Here is a 20,630-nt window from a genome sequence, read left to right as displayed (position 1 = left end):
TGCAATAAATACACGTTCCTTTTTTCCTCTGAAAGCTGGACAGAATCCACTCAGAACCTGGACAGTTTACATTTAAATGTTTTTGTAATTTAGGGGACACTCTTAACCAGAGCAACTTACAGTATTGATTGCATACATGTTCATACTTTTTCCATACTTGTGCCCCGTGGGATGTATGGTGGACAAACAGAATATGACTTCAGCTGATTATTTCTGATATCATACTGGTTATTAGCAACACCACATTATTCCCGGAATGATGCAAGTCTCTTGTGTTGTTTATAGACCTACTTCCCACTTACTTCCCATTCCAGAGTGATGTAAACGTTAAAGACCAAATAACAAAAGGCTGTTGTAAATGTAATATTGTGGGTAATTCCATAATGCTATTATTTTAGAATTATTGGCTGTCGCAACCTTATTAAGACTGATAAATGCCTCCCGAGTGGGGGAGGTGTTTATGGCACTGCATCGCAGTGCAAGCTGTGCTACTAGAGAAAAACATACACAAGACGTCAAATGCAGTGTCCTGTCTTTTTAATTGCAGATATCATTTCATGTAATTACATGAATACATATACTCAAAAGTGAAAGATCATATTATACAACTTAAGATGCAGAAGGGTAATCTGGCTGGCAGATTGATGATGAGACGAGACGCTCTCATTGGTCAACTCTACACCTCCCAGCAGGGTCGGTACACCCTTCCCACCATACACCTCATGGTGTCCCTCCTGACGATGGAGATGCTGGGGCTTAGGTCCTGGCCAGCCTCTCTGCGGTCCAGAGTCAGGGCTCTGTCAGGCCCGGCGGCTGCAGCTCTCAGCTTGTAGAAAGGAAGTCCTCTGTTCAGGTTCATCCACAGGCCAGAGTCTGCCAGCAAGACAATCTTGGAGCTCCTGCCTCTGACTGAATCAGGGCTGTTTTCAGACACCTCTACACTCAGTAGGGAGTCGAGGGTATCTTGTTCCAAGGCGACATCGTCCATCTTGCCAATGGAGATCGCCGTGGACGGTGTGTAGCACTCCAAGAAAAGTGCCACGGCAAAGGAGATGGAGAGGACAGAGTGTCTCATCTTGGAGAATGAGGATCTTCGTTGAGGTTGATGTTGCAGGTTGTTGTAATTTTTTTCGAGCTCGTTCTCTTCTGACCGAGATGTTTGTCTTCCTCTTTTATACTGTTTGGACTTCCAGGATTTGCAACATTAGAAATGTGTTTCATCACTGCTTTTCTTCTCATTGTGTTTCAGGTATTAAACAACAGTATGATGACGTGAGACCCCTAACAGTGTTGGAGTGTTGTGTCTTGTGGAGAGTTAATTAAGCTTATTTGTAACGTGGCTGGTTTTCTAAAGTCTGTGAGGATGAAACAGTGGGATTTCATTGAATGAGGACACAAAGGAAGATGCCATTCCAAGAGCCTGCCCTTTAAAACAACTGGAGAGGATTACTCACCCATTTACTACATTGTGGTTAAGGACTCTCAATGATACATACTCCCCTCTCATGGCCACCTTATGACAATGTAAAAGAAGGGATTTCAGGTGGGATTACAGTTGAAAAGTTAACTAGTGATCATTGAAGAGCTTGGTGTGTATGTGGCACCAGGAAAACCAGCAGGGTTCTTTGAATACGTGTTGAGAGGAAATTCACGTCGTCACTGATGTAAGGCTTTGGTGAAGATCGGAAATGTCTTTTAATTCAGAGCATATCCTTTATGTCTGCTGTCTGTGCTCTCTGTAAAGCCTTATTTGTTCACTTACTGGTACCTGCATATTTGCAACCTTACCTAATTAGGAAGATCAGACGGGGAGTGAAGGGTTGAAAACCTGCTCACATACTGTAGCCCTCTTCAAACAGAATGCTGGTGTGATGATGATGGGTTCAAAGTCAGCTTGGCTAGAGATTTGCACAAAAAAAGGAGATGTTGGCTGGTGAACCGTCAATGGTTTTGTTTGGTGATTTATAGAGATGACCTCAGATAAGACATTGCTACGGTCAGATGTTGTTACTGCATAATAACTTTTCAAATACGCACCACTCTCGTCCAAAGAAGTATATATTTTTGGGGAGCCGTTATTATTGTTCTATAAATAGGCCTACTACAGTATATTTTGGACATTTTGTCTGTTTATTCATTCTAGCATGTCTTGCTTCAAAACTTAGCTTTGTTTGACAAGGGTTGGTTTTTGCCCAATGGTCAAACCCAGCTGTAAAACTTTAAAGTGGAGGATGTTTTTGTGTCTTAGAGTAGTTTTCCAAAACATTTTAAAGAGATTGATCACTTTAGATAGGAATCTGATTTGTTCAGACATCATTAGCACACATGCATGTATACTGTGTGAAAATGACACTCTAAGAAGTTCTCCCATAGTTCCCCAATTAAGAGGAATAAACTTGAAGTAGGTGGTATCTGTGTTTTCGTCTCAGAGAAATGCTTTAATGGCCTCCTTTAATGTTATCTTCCCTTCTCCTTATCAGAGAGAAAATGGTTCAGTTGAAGGGGATCTAGAAGTTTGCATTATTGTTTTCAGCAAATTAATACTCCAGCCTCCTCTTTTTGCAGGTGAATGTTAAATGTCAAAAAGGAATTGGATGTAAACAAGCCAACTGTGTTACGTCCGTCATCGGAATGAGACCAAAGAGCAGCGTGGAAAGTGTACATCTTTATTTTTAGATGAACACCAAAAAAACAACAAAAGATAAACAAATGTAACGTTCTGCAGGCTAACTAGTAACTGAACAAAAACAAGATCCCACAAACACAAGTGGAAAACAGGCTGCCTAAGTATGATTCCCAATCAGAGACAACGATAGACAAATACCTCTGATTGGGAACCATACCCGACCAACAAAGAAATAGAAAACTAGAATGCTCACCCAAATCACACCCTGACCTAACGAAATAGAGAAATAAACAGGCTCTCTAAGGTCAGGGCGTGACAGACTGGCTCGAACAGAAAATATTCAATTATATTGCAACTCAAATAATCAAACACGATGCTATTAAAATCAAGCAACTAGCTAGAGACAAAATCTAAATTTCATAAGGATTTCTAGCAGGGTTTAGTATGATATACAATAAAAAAAAGTGTATCAGGATGCAGTACTATGTTTTTTAAATTCAATTAATGTCCTCTTACTCCATTTTTTTTAAAATCATCACCCCCCCAAAAAATAATATTCAAGCACTTCATATTTCTTCAAAATCAAAACAACCTTAAAATCTATATCGAACTTACACTGAACAAAAATATAAACGCAACATGTAAAGCTTTGGTCTGAGCTGAAATACGTTTCTCAGAAATGTTCCATATGAACAAAAAGCTTATTTCTGAGCATTTCTCCTTTGCCAAGATAATCCATCTACCTGACAGGTGTAGCATATCAAGGAGTTGATTAAACAGCATGATCATTACACAGGTGTACCTTGTGCTGGGGACAATAAAAGGCCACTCTAAAATGTGCAGTTTTGTCACATAACACGACGCCACAGATGTCTCAAGTTTTGAGGGAACATGCAATTGGCATGCTGACCGTGGGAATGTCCACCAGACCTGTTGCCAGAGAATTCAGTGTTAATTTCTCTACCATAACCTGCCTCCAATGTCGTTTTAGAGAATTTGTCAGTATGTCTAGAGAGCGGTTTGCTGATATCAACATTGTGAACAGAGTGCCCCATGGTGGCAGTGGGGTTATGGTATGGGCAGGCATAAGCTACGGACAACGAACACTGACGTTTGGGATGCTCTGGATCGACGTGTACGACAGTGTGTTCCTGTTTCCGTCATTATCCAGCAACTTCGCACAGCTATTGAGGAGGAGTTGGACAACATTCCACAGGCCACAATCAACAGCCTGATCCACTCTATGCGAAGGAGATTCTGCACTGCATGATGGTGGTCAGACCAGATACTGACTGGTTTTCTGATCCATGCCCCTACCTTTTTTTCACAAATAGGTATCTGTGACCAACAGATGCATATCTGTATTCCCAGTCATGTGAAATCCATAGATTAGGGCCTAATCAATTTATTTCAATTGACTAATTTCCTTATATTAACTGTATAACTCAGTAAAATCTATGAAATTGTTGCATGCTGCATTAATTTTTTTATTCAGTATATATTAAAAGCTAACTAAGTAAATCAAAAATCACCTGGCCACAGCAGTAGGCATGTATTTTCTTCAATGAAATATTTTTCAATTAGGCCAACAGTTTATAATGGGTCAAACAGTCCATAGTCACATCAAGAACATTAATGTCATTCTGAAATGTGTGCATTTTATAAAACTATGACCTTTAATGGCTTCCAGTGTGGAACAAATCACATTGGTTATTTTAGTGTGGGTGATGTACTGCCAGTGTGGCCAGATGGGAAATGCCATGGACCATTTCTTATTGAAAAGCGTGTCTGTGTTCTGAATGGTCAAAGTTAGCCAATCTGTGATGACTAATTAGTCTGTCAGTTGACCATTTCTTCACCTTGTTTTTTTTATATTGTCTTACAGGGCTCATGTCTCTGTAGATAACATTCTTTATTTTTAGGAGGTGGGCGGGATTGGATAAAGTGCATTTCACAGGCCCTCTGTTCCATAAGACAACATGTAAAGACCAAATGGATGGATGCTATGGTGGGTGACTACAGCTAAGATTACTGAAACAGGATGTCATGACCATAAATCTACTTTTATTTACAAGTGGAGAAACGGCTCAAACAGACAGACATCACTGAAAGTTGTGGAAAACAGTAATGACACGGTGAAAACCTAACTGAAACCACATTGAACTTTTATAACCTGTAATTGAACTGATGATAAAACAGAACCTCCAAATCATATTGTTGATTCATTCATTCATGACTTTCCTTATAAACCACACGTGGAAAAGACAAACAGTCCGAACCCCACCGAGTTATTCATTCGCAGTATGGAACTGTATTGACCTCTGTATGTGTCCAGTGGTGTTGTGGATACTGTAGTTATAACAGAGTGGAGTGTTTATCTGTTGGTGGCCAGTGTGTTTCAGGCCTCTCCCTCCTCAGGTGTTTGCTTGGTGATGTGTGTGGTTATTGGAGTACAGCTGTACACCACATGTCCATGACAGACCTGACTCTATAACATAACTAGAATGCTTGTTTTATGCACTATGGGTGCCATTCTATCATAAATACCAGATAAAATAGGCAGTCAAGGCAACATGAAAGACTGCAGACTTTTTATAGTCTTCAATATGTATTTTCTTAACTTTTCTCTTCTTGAAAGTCGAGTGGCAGGGTAGAGGACAGGGTACCCCTTCCATGTTTGCCCTTGGGCGAGGAGAGGGGGTAGCAGCTAGGTGTTTGTGTTTTACAGAGAATCACATATTAACTGCAACACTGCCTCACCACTATAGAAAAAAAGGCCCTTTTTTGAAGTGCGAGGCCAAGATGGGCAGACCAGCTGACTACACTGACGATGCCAACCCAAACACCAGGCTTGAGTCTCGGGGGTTTGAGGGGGGCAAAAAGACCCCAGCCAAGCACCGAGGGGAGACAGTGCTTCTCACATAACGCAGAGCCCTTTTGGACACGGCAACGCACTTCTTTAAAACAACACCAAGAGGCCGCACCAAACAGGCTATAGTGTTATTCCAGCTAGGTAAATACAGGGCACAGATCTATCAGGGACGAATGCCACATATTAACAGGCACAAATTGAATTATGTTGTTGAAATTCCATGCATTCTGCTAGCCAGTTCTGAGATTGGGGTGATAGAAATCTTGTCTTTCCACTTACGGCGTGAGGATTTCTGAACCAAACTCACCATTCAGAGGCAGATCATGCGATTTCTAAAGGATGGATGACATAGTCCTCCAGTCTTCTATCCTGTGAAGAACCTAGAGAAGGTAATCTAGTGTGTCTTTCATATAGACTTTGGATAACAGTCAGCTCACCAGGGTAAGGCATTGACGTGGACACTTAGGATGTGTACCCAAGGACGCTTTCAGGCAGCAGGCAATATTGCATTGGGATTTAGAGATGAATACAAACTAATTGGGGTCTGAATGGAAGATAGAAGTTCAGATCTGATGTAAGGTCAGTTTCGCTCTATAGCTAAAGGATAAGGTTAGGCTTGGATAAAAGGCAATGGATGAAAGCCGATCCTAGATCAGAGGCCACCTCCACCTAAATCACTCATTAGATACAGTGCAGAGATACCATAAAAGCTATATGGACCCAAATAGGTCCTAGTCATGAAGGGGTCGCTAAATGCAATAACAAGAGGCAAAGCCATCTTCTCATCTTTGAGCACTTAAAGATGTATAATCTCCCATACACATACACAGGTTACACACACAAAGAGATCTGCAGAGATACCAGTAGCCATGGTGATGGTCAGACAACAAGTAATCATGATGCAGATTATAAATAGCAACACAAGCTCTCTGGGTGTTGTGTAAGAGAGAGAGACAAAAACATGTTTTGCGGAAAGTATTTCAGGTTTTTTTCTTAGTGAAACAAAGGAATAATTCATTATATGGACATGCTCGATAAAATCTGAGTGTTGTGCATTGACTATTTTTAAGTGGGAAATAGGTAAGGTTTGTAATGTATGAGACCTTTTCATTCTCTTTTCTTAGGTCTTTGTTATCAAAGTGTTAATTCAACTAATTAGTTCCAATATAAGTAATGCCAAGTAGAAACTGTGTGCGATTCTTGGCATGATGTGTTTGTTGCCAAATTCTTATTCTGCTCCCATGTGGAATGATACAAAGAGAATATCTCTCCAGGAATTCTGTTGATTTCAACCAAAAAGTCTTCAAACATCACAACGCATGAATAATCTGGTTGGGAGGATAGTTTTGTGCCGTATGAAAAATCTAATCTTGACGAGTCTAGCTTCAATAAAACATTGACTGGATTTCTGACCACGCTTTAGACTGTGGAGGTAGACCATTCCAGACACATGGGCTGTCTGATGGCTCATGTAAAAAAGACTTGAGTGGTTAGGCCTTTACAAGAAACTCCTCTGTTGTGTTACTCAGTAACAGGATCCCATTATGTTTGGGTTGCTGTGACAGACTACTCCATGACTTACTCTGTGATTTGTTTGTTTGTCACATGTTTTTGTTATAGGCTATTGTATATTCAATGGAGCTGCTCATCATAGAAAATAGATTAATATACTGTAGAATCACCAAGGCCATAAAACATTTTGTTATGTTACAGCTTTATTCTAAAATTAATCAAATAAATGTTTTCCTCATCAATCTACACACAATATTCCATAATGACAAAGCAGAAACAGATTTTTATAATTTTTGCAAATTTAGTATTCAGACCCTTGGCTATGAGACTCGAAATTGTGCTCAGATGCATCCTGTTTCCATTGATCATCCTTAAGATGTTTCTACAACTTGATTGGAGTCCACCTGTGGTAAATTAAATTGATTGGACATGATTTGGAAAGGCACACACCTGTCTATATAAGGTCCCACAGTTGACAGTGCATGTCAGAGCAAAAGCCAAGCCATGAGGTCGAAGGAATTGTCCTTAGAGCTCCGAGACAGGATTGTGTCGAGGCACAGATCTGGGGAAGGGTAGCAAAAAATATATGCAGCATTGAAGGTCCCCAAGAACACAGTGGCCTCCATCATTCTTAAATGGAAGAACCAAGACTCTTCCTACAGCTGGCCACACAGCCAAACTGAGCAATCAGGGGAGAATGACCTTGGTCAGGGAGGTGACCACGAACCCGATGGTCACTCTGAGAAAGCTCCAGATGGAAGCTTACTCCTCAGTAAAAGGCAAATGAAAGCCCCCTTGGAGTTTGTCAAAAGGCACCTAAAGGACTTTCAGACCATGAGAAACACGATTCTCTGGTCTGATGAAACCAAGATTGAACTCTTTGGCCTGAATGCGGTGTCATGTCTGTAGGAAACCTGCCACCATCCCTACGGTGAAGCATGGTGGAAGGCAGCATCATGGTGTGGCAATGATTTTCAGTGGCTGGGACTGGGAGACTAGTCAGGATAGAGGGAAAGATGAATGGAGCAAAGTACTGAGAGATTCTTGATGAAAACCTGCTCCAGAGCGCTCAGCACCTCAGACTGGGAAGGTTCACCTTCCAACAGGACAATGACCCTAAGCACACAAATACAGGTGTGCCAAGTTTGTAGCATCCTAATCAAGAAGACTTGAGGCTGTAATTGCTGCCAAAGGTGCTTCAACAAAGTACTGAGTAAAGGGGCTGAATGCTTATGTAAATGTGATATTTCTGTTTTTTATTTTGAATATATTTGCAAAGATTTCTAAAACAATTTCTACATTTTAGAACAAGGTTGTAACATAACAAAAATTGGAAAATGTCAAGGGTTCTGAATACTTTCCAAATGCACTGTACATGTAAACAGCCATTCACTCAGAGATATTTATAATTTCACTGAAATCCCTCATGCAGGAATTTGAAAGATCTAGTCATTTTGGGGATGATTGTGCTGTAAAGTTTCACGTTTAGGACGTATTAAAAGTGTGCAGGCACATATTTATTTTAACAACATACGTAATTGTTTTGCCTTGCACCTGAACGGAGTAAAGCTGGTGTGGAGCTTACCGTTTTTCTCAATTGCGTACAAGCAATTTTCGGATCTGTGTTGAAACGTAAAGTATGCTCAAGTCCATTTCAGCACTAGCTAGCGATCTTGCTAACCTTGTCTAGCTAGCTCATGTTATGTTGTTGCATTTTCTTTTACTACTACACCATCTTAAAAAGATTAGCCAGCTGGCTTTATAGCTGGTTCTGGAGTTGGATTTGTCATAAGCATTCATTTAGGTAAAACTTCGCCACAGATGGAAACCACTGGACTATCTTTGACTTTGTCAACTATTGTTATCTCCACATTTGTGTAGTCTTCCATGAATGGCAGCCGCAAATCTGCCAGAAGAAAAGGTTTGAAAGAATAAGATGAAGCTCCGGTAATATGTATAACTATTGAAATGCGAAATTCTAAATGACACGGTACAACCCTTGGTAGGTAAGCTGCTGGCAGGCTTTGGCTGCGGTACAGCAAAGCCAAATCAGGAAGTGCTCATGGTTCTCACATGGGAAGTGAAATGATAGGCTACAATGATTTATTTGCCTCAAGATCATCATGCACGCCGCAGATGACATGTATATTTGGAGCGTGTAGTGAGGCAAAACTCTAGTGGTCAAAACCATTCATCTTGGGGTGACGGGTGGGAGCGGATTTGCAAAATGTTATCATATCACACGATTATACCATTTTATAAAGTGGTCAGATATATGTATTTTTAATACAGACTAGCTCAAAAATAAGTGAAAATTGACAAATTATCCAATGGATTATGATAATTTTATGTTAAAAATAGTGGAGGTTAAAAAACATAAGTTTCCAGACCCTATTCTAATTCGCTTCATGGCTCAGGTGGCCAAGCAGACACAAGGATGTTTGGCTCATCTCAGTTGCAAAGAGGATTCATTTTGTAGCTGTTTCTGATTAATTAACAATGCCATGCTGGTTGGTGGGTGGTAACTTTCAATTAAAACCAAGCCCTGAAATGAAACTTGTTGTGTGTCATATCGTAGGAAAAGATACCGCATTCACATGGATATGTTACTTCAAGCCCAAATATATCATAATTTGAGTAAAATAATGACTTATTGCCTTAAATCGTTGTGCAACATCATGGGTATTGCTTTGGCCATCGTCTTTCAGCTAGATTTGCGTTTAAATAAAATATCATCATTCAATACAAAATTCACTGTTAAGTGTTCAGTTCACAGAATATTAACACATTGTTTTCATCACAATATAAATATGTGCAATTGTGTTCATTGTTTCGGCAAGCAGAAAATACTACTGCACCAAATGATAGTGCCATACCATGTACAATATACGGAAAGATCTAGTCAGTGGGGACCGTCTAATTGTGATGATTTTTTACAATATTGCGGACATGCAGAGATGCAGAGAATGAAGTTGAGTTCTAAGTCATTTTGGGTTACTCCTAAGTCATCATCTTCAACATTGTGGCCTTCCATTATAGAGCTTTGCTTTGATGTTAATTGAGGCGTATCAGTTGTTTTCCTCCATTGTATTCACCTTTCCTTATTTCTATTGTGGATAGTGCTTCTGTGGAAAGTCTACAAAACAATAAGCAAACCAGCCTTTGGAATTGGATTGTGATGATACCATGAATGAATCCTGCACACACTATGCTTTTTTCATATTTATTTTAGTCAGGAAAAATATTTGATTTGATGTGTATGAAATGAATTCATAGGGGAGATGCCTTGGAGAGAAAAATATTGATAAATTGTCAAGATTTAGACAGACACAGGCCAGTGTTTCTCCAATCACAATGCCTCCAAACACAATAACATCTTCTTTATTCACTGTAATTGTACCTCAGGGGGCCATTTCTTCTCTTGGAACCAAAACAATGCATTTCACATACCTGCATTTCATGCCATACCTTCCATCCTCTACATATCCTTGTCATTTGTCTTTCCTCTCACAAGAGACACCTCAGTCTGTATTGTTACACACACATACACTCACATGCACATACACGCACACATACAGAGCCATGATCAGCGGTGAGGACACACACACACACACACACACACACACACACACACACACACACACACACACACACACACACACACACACACACACACACACACACACACACACACACACACACACACACACACACACACACAGAGAAAGCATTGGCATTTTTTAAATAATGGCTGTCTGGTGAATAGACAGGAAGCTACATTTAAATTTTGCTCCATCATCTGGACAGCTGTTTGGAATCAGTGTATACCCTCCCATCCCTTTCCCCATCCCAAGGGTCTCGGGAGAAAACTTGTCATGACTGGATGCTTTGTGCACAACCAATGGGCACATCTGAGGACAAATCCATCCACCCTTTTAGAGCAGGTACTGACGATATGCCGTGTAGCTGCACAGTGCAAATACTGAAAACAGGGTTTTGAAACTGGGGTGTGGACACAAATACACATTGAGTGATGTGAATGTTACCTACATAAAATATAGTGCTTTATGCGCCAAATTATATTAAAACTTTACACCAAGGATTTAATAACAAAATTATATTATAGAATGTTGTGTGTGCTGAAATTGCACGTCATGTTTACAATACCGCGTTGGTAATAAGGCATTATTTGTTCGACCGAATGGGAAAACGTCTGTGTGATCATTTGAAATAAGAGCAGGATAAACATGTTTAAAAATGTATTTGATACAGATGTTATTATTAACATCATGGCATACATATCGGTGAATGCTGTGACATATGAAATACGAGTGATGGTCTAATCAATGTGTAATAACTACGTAAAAAAAGAATGAACGTGTTAAATTATTATGTGACTTGCAGTCATATTCCGGCCCTGATTGGTCAACAAGCTTATTTGACCCGCAAAGACCCAAAATTATCTCTATGCTTATTTTCGAATGACGTCACGATGTCGTTTGTTTACAGTTGTTAGGGTTACACTTCCACAACAGAATAATAAACTAGCTAGCTAGCTACATCAACTATCTTGGTTTCACAAGATTAATTAGCGATTTCACACTACTAACTAAGTGCATTGTAATGCAAATATAATGACTGCATTGGACACTTCTGTTGAACAAAAATCTATTGGAAAATGTTTGCTGTATAACTGGGTAGAGGAGGTGAGTTTTTTTTCTCGGCAAAAGTTGTCTCAATATGAAAGCTGGTAGTGGTGTGTGTGTCTGTGTGTGTGAGAGCGAGAGATGTAAGTTAGCGGTAGGCCTACATGTATAGCTTAAGTTCAGGTATATGAGGGCTCGCATGTTCTCCCTCCTGTTTTCTCAGTTAGCTATGAGTGCCATCCTTAATAGGTCATTAGTACAAGTCACTCCTTTAACTAATTAAAAATGATTGAAAACAACAATATGTTGTCACACATGGCACAGCTTTTTATTAGTCTTTGGAATTACATTCATTCAGCGGGCCACTGCCGTCCTTGACAATGAGAGGCCCAAAGCACACATCCACAAAAATGGACATAAAGGGATTCTCACTATGGATCTGTCATCCAAAGTTCAAGGTGTCACCACAGTGAATGCTGCTTTCACCCCTCCCAAGGGTCACGGGGTGAGACAAAGAGGTAGGTACAGAATAAGAACATTGAACACCAATAAACATACCTACATCCAGCCGACCTTGAATAGATTTTTCCTGGAATGAGTTTTAGATTCAGTGGATGCCACGCAACATTCAAACATACTGTAACCTTACTACTATGCAAACTGTTCATAAGCATACTGTTATGCTGTCTCACTGGCTGACTTGATTAAAATTCACTCAAGCATTTTAGAGTTCGGTATGTGTTTTGCCCATGTTTTATTTGTTTTATTTGTTAAGGCCTCAGAGGAGAACTTTTGGAAAATGATCTGCTCAAGAAAATAAGGTAGGCCTAATTGACCAAAGTTTCATTTCATAACAGTTATCGTAATGTGAACAACACATTCAAACTTGAAACATATATATATATTACTCGAGATGTGACACAACAATGTTCAATCAATGCCTTTATCGGAACTGGTAGGAGGAAAGTGATATAATTTGCAAGTCTTGGTTAGTTTTACAGTTCTATGAACACTGTGCTTTTTCATTTCACTTCATTATCTGATTTAACATTTTATGTGCAGTGTAATGTGGTTCATAGAATGTGTCCACAACAATGTGGTTAACATCCCTAACAAGCGATTTTAACAAAGGGAGGTATGACGGTTAAAACGGGTTGTTGGAGGGGAGAGAGTCTCAACTCATATTCACTGACTTATGCCGTACAAAACCGCACAGTCACAAAACTGAGCTAGATTTTTACTGAATTCTCAAAGTTAAATGTAAAGAACATTAACAATGCTCTAACTAGTTTATTATGACAAAAAATAACATCAATTTAAATAAGTAGCATTAGTCATAGAACCTTTAATAGTGGTTTGGAGAGTGTTGCTTTGCTTTTCCATGGCAATAGTCTGCTGTAGGGAAACAGTAAGAGTAAATGTCAACATATCAACACTCTGGAAGCTGCTCAACGTGAGAATTTCATTTGGATCTGTGGACACCAGTTATTTTTTTAAATGATTTATCTAGGCAAGTCAGTTAAGAACAAATTATCATTTTCAATGACGGCCTAGGAACAGTGGGTTAACTGCCTGTTCAGGGGCAGAACAACAGATTTGTACCTTCTCAGCTCAGGGATTTGAACTTGCAACCTTTCGGTTACTAGTCCAAAGCTCTAACCACGAGGCTACCCTGCCGCCCCATGAAGAGATGAAGAGATGGGACAGGGAGTTTACACCACAAATAAGTATGTTATGTCAATCTGTATGAATAATGAGGAATAACAGTGGAACAATGTTATTTTGATTCATATGGTAATGAATGTATTATTATGCATATTCATACACTAATCATGTAAGCCTAAGAATAAATAGCCTTTATCACTGCATAGACCTTACACACAGCAATGCAGCTACTGATAGATTTAAAAATAGTCATCTAAAGTTCAGCAATGTGAAAATGTGAGAAAACGTCAAATGTCAAAGTAGCAGAGACAGATAAGGCTATTGCTGTAGGTTCTCATGCTGATATGGCCCTCCTCCTCTATCCCACAGTGAGCAGACACATGCAGAATTTAACCCTGAGCCTCCCAAAACAGAGTTCTGCTCCACTACCAAAGAGGACTACAAAGTTGAAGGCTTTCTGCCTTCCCTGCCTTCACCACAAAAGGTCTTCTAAATCAAGTATATTCTATGAACATGATTACAACATTTCGCTCTTTGTGAGACTCCTTGTTTTGGGACTTAGCTACCTTTTATCATTTTCCTGTCTTTCAAATATAAAAATGACGCCAGCATTATTCAACTCATACTTGAACAGAATGTTCATTTCTAATGCATTCTTGGTTTGCTGTGATTAGGAGCATGACTACAAAAGCGATCAGGCAATTACCTTTTGGAGTGAGAATCATCATCAGATACAGGTTGGTCTGATTATTACATTACTCCCCCATTGGCATAACCCTCTCTACATTATCGTAAATGGAGAGAGCACCATGTTTTCACTATTACTGGATGGCTGCTTAGCATTATAGTCAACACTAGACAAAATGCCATTGTTACATTTGATCATCTTTATTATTTTCAATTATTAAGTCAGCTTTTGTGTGGTGTGTCATTTACTCTGCTATAGTACAGTGTCTGTGGTGTTAGTGGTCTGTCTGTGTTTGTGAAGCATTTGTTGCTTGGCTATTCCACTTACAAAATTGAATACAATAAATTGCTGGAAGAGACCTCCCACATACCCACACCTCAGTAAAACATTAGACGAGTGTGTCAAGAATGCAATTCTTTTCAGAAGCATTTTATTTACCCTATCAAGGTTAGAGGACCCATAGCCTTATATTCTTAAGTATCCTTAGGTTTGTACTCTTTGGGACTCACTCCTAACATTATATTATAGCATTATATAGTATTTATATTAATATAGTATTCATATTATATTAATCTCTACTGCACAATCTGGTTTTTATTTTCTCAATTAACCCATCATTATTGTTGGACATCTGGCCCTTGAGTTTTAGTATTTGATGGCTGTTGATATGTAAGATATTAACAAATGAAAATGATTTAGCATATGTTTGTAATTTTGGTGTCATATTTGATGGCTATTTACAAGCCTCCATTTTGAATGTGGTCTCAAAGTGCCCTTCAATAAGACATCTTATTAAATTCTGCCAATAGACTTCAAAGAGCACAGCTGGTACAGGGTACTGTCGATTTCCGAATGAAATGATACATCTCGCCTCCCGGGTTGCACAGTGGTTAAGGGCGCTGTACTGTAGCGCCAGCTGCGCCACCAGAGACTCTGGGGTCGCGCCCAGGCTCTGTCGTATCCCGGTCGTGGCCTACGCACAATTGGCCTAGAATCGTCCGGGTAAGGGAAGAAATCCTTGTCTCATCAAGCACCAGGTTGGGTTGTGTATCGGAGGACGCATGACTTTCAACCTTCGTCTCTCCCGAGCCCGTACGGGAGTTGTAGCAATGAGACAAGATAGTAGCTACTAAACAATTGGACACTGCGAAATTGGGGAGAAAAAGGGGTACAATTTAAGAAAGAAATGATTACATCTCATCCACTTTTTAACTCAGTTAATTTAAGCCTTAAATGAGCAGCTACTGTAATAATAGCATACCTAGCATACTCCTTCACTGTAGTCTGATAATACTCTACAGTCTACACAAAAACCTTTTTAAACAACAGCAAGTAACATATACCATGTTCTGCCGTCTCAGGGTGTAACAGCGGTGAGAACCAGGGATACCCCATTCAAGAAAAATGCCACCTTCAGCACACCTATCAGTGAACACATGGATGACAAGCCTATTCTGTACACACCGGAGAATTAAGCTGTTTCTCATGTGCGCATTGGACACAGTGGTATTAAATTATTGTTCCATAATATTGTGTATGAATAATTGTTTATCATTTCAATTAGGTCTAGTCTCTGCACTGTATATGAATTGTGTAAGTACTGCACAAATGATTTAACACAAGCAGACAGATGAATGGTTTTGAATTGTAACTTTATCTCAGGGTCATTGTCTCCTTGCAGAATTACAGTTTTTTTTTTAATTCATTCCAGAGCTTTGTATTAAGAATATTCTCTGTTTGTTCATGCTTTTATTTTTGTTTGTAGGTTATTTTCTCCTATGGTCTTTTTCTCAAACCTTTGCAACTTGTAATTACCACAATTGAGCAGTGCTGAACAACAGAAAGCCACATGTTCCACTTTCCTCTGTGCTGGGCAAAAATGGATCTGGCTATTGTCCTTGGACAAATGGCAAGAACCATTTTTTTCTGAGATGAGGAAAGTGTTTTTCCAACGTTAGAAAGAGAGGCACACAGAAGCCTCCTCCGCCTTACAGATGTCAGAAATATTGATGTTCATATTGATGTTCATGCAGCCTCCTTACTTTAGAGAGCATGGCTCCGATTCAGATTCGTGTTCTGTCAATCAAGAGACGTGTCTACATTGTGTTCCTCTCTCCTCTTGCTTTCAGCAGAGATTATGAGGAGGTAGCTATGGCAACAAGTCATTTTAGACTACATTTATGCAAATTATCCCCCAAAACATTTCCTTACCTCATGGGATTAGAGGGGGAAACAATTGATGTCTGAAACAGATGCCATTTAGCTACTTCCAGCCTTGTGAAATATATTGCATATAATTGTTTTAATTCAAATTAACTGTGAAAAAGTAAATATTTCCTTGAATAAATTTGGCTACTAATTTTCTTCCATGATTCAATTAAATTAATAATGTATATTTTGATCTATCCATAACTGTGTATTTGTTTAAGTTTATAAAAAAAAATGTATTACAATAATTCATTCTCTGTATTTCCCTGTGAAGGGAGCACTGCTCCGAGTTATTAAAATGGATGTGGTGCTTTTGTCAGAGGAGACAAATGTTGAACCATCTTATGAACTATGTGCTTGTGATACAGTAGGCCTACATACCTGCAGTAGAAATTCCTTCAATGCATTCCCCCATCAAAAGTTCCCTTCTTGGTTGTTGTTGTCTCTCCTCCCAAATTGTATCAAAAATGCTAATGGCATTCTTCACCCTCCCTTCAACTCTCTTCAAAAGATAAAACCAGGAGCCTTTGATGACTCAACAATTACTCTAATTCATCCTTCATTCTTCTACTGAATTCTACAGTATCATTTCATTTCATTTAAACATCTGTATGCACACACATGTACAGATTTGGATACTGTACACTCCCTGAAGGGGAGACAAAAGTGATGAGAGACTTATGTGACACTTACAGTGGGGCAAAAAAGTATTTAGACAGCCATCAATTGTGCAAGTTCTCCCACTTAAAAAAGATGAGAGAGGCCTGTAATTTTCATCATAGCATAGGTACACTTTAACTATGACAGACAAAATGAGAAGAAAAAAAATCGAGAAAATCACATTGTAGGATTTTTAATGAATTTATTTGCAAATTATGGTGGAAAATAAGTATGATGAAAATTACAGGCCTCTCACATAATTTTAAGTGGGAGAACTTGCACAATTGGCGGCTGACTATATATCACTAGCCACTTTAAACAATGCTACTTAATATAATGTTTACATACCCTACATTATTTATCTCATATGTATTCGTATACACTGTACTCTATATCATCTACTGCATCTTTATGTAGTACATGTATCACTAGCCACTTTAAACTATGCCACTTTGTTTACATACTCATCTCATATGTATATACTGTACTCGATACCATCTACTGCATCTTGCCTATGCCGCTGTGTACCATCACTCATTCATATATCTTTATGTACATATTCTTTATCCCTCTTTACACTTGTGTGTATAAGGTAGTAGTTTTGGAATTGTTAGCTAGATTACTCGTTGGTTATTACTGCACTGTCAGAACTAGAAGCACAAGCATTTCGCTAAACTCGCATTAACATCTGCTAACCATGTGTATGTGACAAATAAAAATTTGATTTGATTTGACTAAATACTTTTTTGCCCCACTGTACTTGGTTGATAAGGGCCAGATTCAGACTTAGGAAATGTATGCTACAGACAGAAATTGGCATATCACATTATTGACAGAATCCCGTGGCGCTTGTGGTGGTCGTAGAGCAAAACAGAGAACACCACCGTGTTTTTGAGAGTCTCATCTTTTCATAGAGTGGTCACATTAGTTTGGACGCTACAGATGTTTCTGTGAGAAGACTGATTTTTTGGGATGTCTCATGACCTGACAAACATCACTGTAGCTCGGCCACCTTCCACCGCCGATGCGGAAGGCTGACAAGGGGTGGATTGAGACGCAGCCCATGCAAATATCTCTAACTTAAACAGACAGATTTTGATGGGGATTTTTTTACTATGTTACTTAGATTGATACACAGATTAATTTTAAGGATTAATATGTCTACTCCCCTTCATCTACACTGATTGAAGTGGATTTAAGAAGTGACCATAAGGGATCATGACCTTCACCTGGATTCACCTGGTTAGTCTGTCATGTAAATGTTCCTAATGTTTTGCACACTCAGTGTATGTATATTGGTGAATCAAATTATTATTTTTTGATTCATCATGAAAGTTGCAATATTCAATTGTTCAATCCATTAAATATTGGAAAGAGGGAAAAGTGTACAATAGGGGTTGACCAGTAGTCCTATAAATCTACCCGAATAATCATCACTAAGCATGAAACTGATGACAACGGTTCTGTCTTCCTGGTCCAGGTTCAAACTCAATATGGTCTGCATTCCATAATGATTCAAATGGGTTACATGTGACAAATTATAGCACAACTTGTAATATTCTAGCCTAACATGATCCACTATTGCTAGCGATCCCCAGAAACAACCACAGGAACGCGACTGAAAGTAATGTAAACTAACGATGAAATGGAATGACGCAAAATGGAATGAAACTAACACTAACATGACAGTTCTACATTTATGGTGGTATAACTGACGAGGGCTACCGATAGTGGCTAATATTTAACATGATATAAACTGACAAAAAATACAGTGAAAAGTCCAGGCATATAATTAAACCATTCTTGAAATCATAAATCAACTCTGTGGGTTTTGGCGCTATAGGGTCATTTGCGCATGGCTACAGGATGGCAGGTAGCCTAGTGGTTAGAGCGTTGGGCCAGTAACGGAAAGGTTGCTAGATAAAATCCCCGAGCTGACAAGGTAAAAATCTGTCGTTCTGCTCCTGAACAAGGCAGTTAACCCACTGTTCCTAGGTCGTCATTGTAAATAAGAATTTGTTCTTAACTGACTTGCCTAGTTAAATAAAGGTTAAATAAATAAACATGATCACTTAATTACGGAATTCCCCCTTAGTTAATAGGAGCAGAGATGAAGAGACACATGATGCACACTGCCATGTCACAGCAGCTAATGACTGGTGATGTGTCGTTGCAACTGAACACAACTGCATCCTGCACAACCTGATAATGACTGTTATATTGTACAGTACAGTCAGGTTTTTCTCACTCTGCATCTCTTTTGTCTCTGTCTGTTCACACCTGAATTTTGCAAACAGTTCATTATAGTCACTACCTGTGCGGTTTGACAACATTGCCATGTGAAAAGGCAAGATATTTTTGTCAATGGTGCATATGGTGGTGTTCTAACATTTAATTGAAGGTTTCTGATACTGGCAGATGCAATGCAAATACTAGGCTACAGATGATTGTATCGTGGGACTTTAGTTAAATAAAAGAAAGAAAACATTTAAAGCTACTTAGCTTTGCATAACTTCTGTCATTCATGTGTGAAATGCAATAGCCACTGTTGGTTTAGGAACCTATTAAAGTGATACTGTAATGGACTAAAAAGGACAAAGCAGGGAACAACGCTGTAATTAGAATTTAGGATGTCTAAGGTACCGCAGCAATTTCAACAGAAGGGCCATTCAAGATTCCCAACAGGTTTTGCTGACTAACTTACATTTTCACTCCTAAAAAGAGAAACCTTTCAAACAATAAATAAAGCAGATTCTCTAACATGTTTAGAGAACGTCATAAGGACACTAAATTATGTCCAAGTTACATCAGGGGAATATGGCCCAGTTATTAAAGCGGGTCCGGTTCCACGAAAGGGCAAAAGGGGACTTAGCCCCCTCAGTTGAAACTTGTGTCCCCTCAGTTTTAGTCATATGTCCTTATAAAAAAATAGCATAAAAATTCAAATGATTGAGTGACAGGTTTGCGCGAAATCGGTGCCTCTGCTGCGCTGTATCAGCACCACGGACAGAGCGCTCCACGGAGTGTGTTTGTGTGTAGGGGGGGGGGATCCTTTGGATTTCAATAAAAATGGATTGATCTGATATTTTGTCTATAGGCCTACCGCTGTTTTGTTCTTTTCGCATTCATTCTTTCGCATTCCCAGTTGTGTTATTATTCAAAGCCCCATTTTTTTTGCATGAATAACTAGGCTATTACTTTCAGCATTTAGTTCGCATTATTTTGGTTAGACATATGTGTGTAGGGCTGCATTCACATAAGGTAATTCACCTTTTACGAACAGCATATCTATCTGGTAGCCTATATTCATTACCAAAGTGGCATTGCTTTAGTGTGTAGGGCGCTGTCTATTGTATTGATACAGCGCAGCTGAGATGGGCAACAGATTTCGCGCCAACCTGTCACTTCAAAAGCACTCAATGGTCTCGGAGTCTCAGCCTTTGAACTTTATGTTTATTGTGATAGAAGCAGAATTTTAAATAATTCCAATGCAAGAACCATCAAAAATGTTGCTCCTTCACCGATTTCAACTGCCCCCTTAGTCACTTTATCCTGGCAACGGGTCTGTATAAAAGTTAAGACGTACGGTCAGACACATAAATAGTGAGCTGGTTACAAGAAATGTCCCCCTTTTACCGTCTGATGATATTTCAAAATGTTAATGTTTTGTAAAAATCGGATTTACTAAATCATGAAATGTTTTTATCAAAAGCACATTAATGCAGTGCACCGACTCACACACGACTATGAAAA

General features: G+C 39.1%; 2 protein-coding genes across 2 annotated transcripts; one reads left to right on the top strand and one right to left on the bottom strand.

The window, feature by feature from the left end:
* Positions 1-520: 520 nt before the first annotated feature.
* On the bottom strand, positions 521-1,163 carry LOC118388001 (pro-MCH 1-like). Its single transcript, XM_035776864.2, has one exon. It carries the CDS (start codon positions 1,073-1,075, stop codon positions 677-679), a length of 399 nt encoding a protein of 132 aa, XP_035632757.1. The 5' UTR covers positions 1,076-1,163; the 3' UTR covers positions 521-676.
* Positions 1,164-11,525: 10,362 nt separating this feature from the next.
* Positions 11,526-16,373, top strand: spag8 (sperm associated antigen 8). Its single transcript, XM_035775944.1, has 6 exons — positions 11,526-11,716; positions 12,015-12,174; positions 12,432-12,477; positions 13,691-13,805; positions 13,996-14,058; positions 15,371-16,373. Exons 1-6 carry the CDS (start codon positions 11,645-11,647, stop codon positions 15,482-15,484), a joined length of 570 nt encoding a protein of 189 aa, XP_035631837.1. The 5' UTR covers positions 11,526-11,644; the 3' UTR covers positions 15,485-16,373.
* The last annotated feature ends 4,257 nt before the right edge of the window (positions 16,374-20,630 follow it).

This window comes from Oncorhynchus keta, chromosome 13 (assembly GCF_023373465.1).
Source record: "Oncorhynchus keta strain PuntledgeMale-10-30-2019 chromosome 13, Oket_V2, whole genome shotgun sequence".
NCBI classification, from domain to species: Eukaryota; Metazoa; Chordata; class Actinopteri; order Salmoniformes; family Salmonidae; genus Oncorhynchus; species Oncorhynchus keta.
This window is presented reverse-complemented; position numbering and strand designations above follow the sequence as displayed.

Coding starts and splice junctions, on each gene's coding strand:
- spag8 (XM_035775944.1), top strand. CDS start 11,645: ATGACTGCATTGGACACTTCTGTTGAACAAAAATCTATTGGAAAATGT. Junction 12,175..12,431: donor TCACGGGGTGAGACAAAGAG/GTAGGTACAGAA, acceptor TTATTTGTTAAG/GCCTCAGAGGAGAACTTTTG. Junction 12,478..13,690: donor GATCTGCTCAAGAAAATAAG/GTAGGCCTAATT, acceptor TCTATCCCACAG/TGAGCAGACACATGCAGAAT.
- LOC118388001 (XM_035776864.2), bottom strand. CDS start 1,075: ATGAGACACTCTGTCCTCTCCATCTCCTTTGCCGTGGCACTTTTCTTG.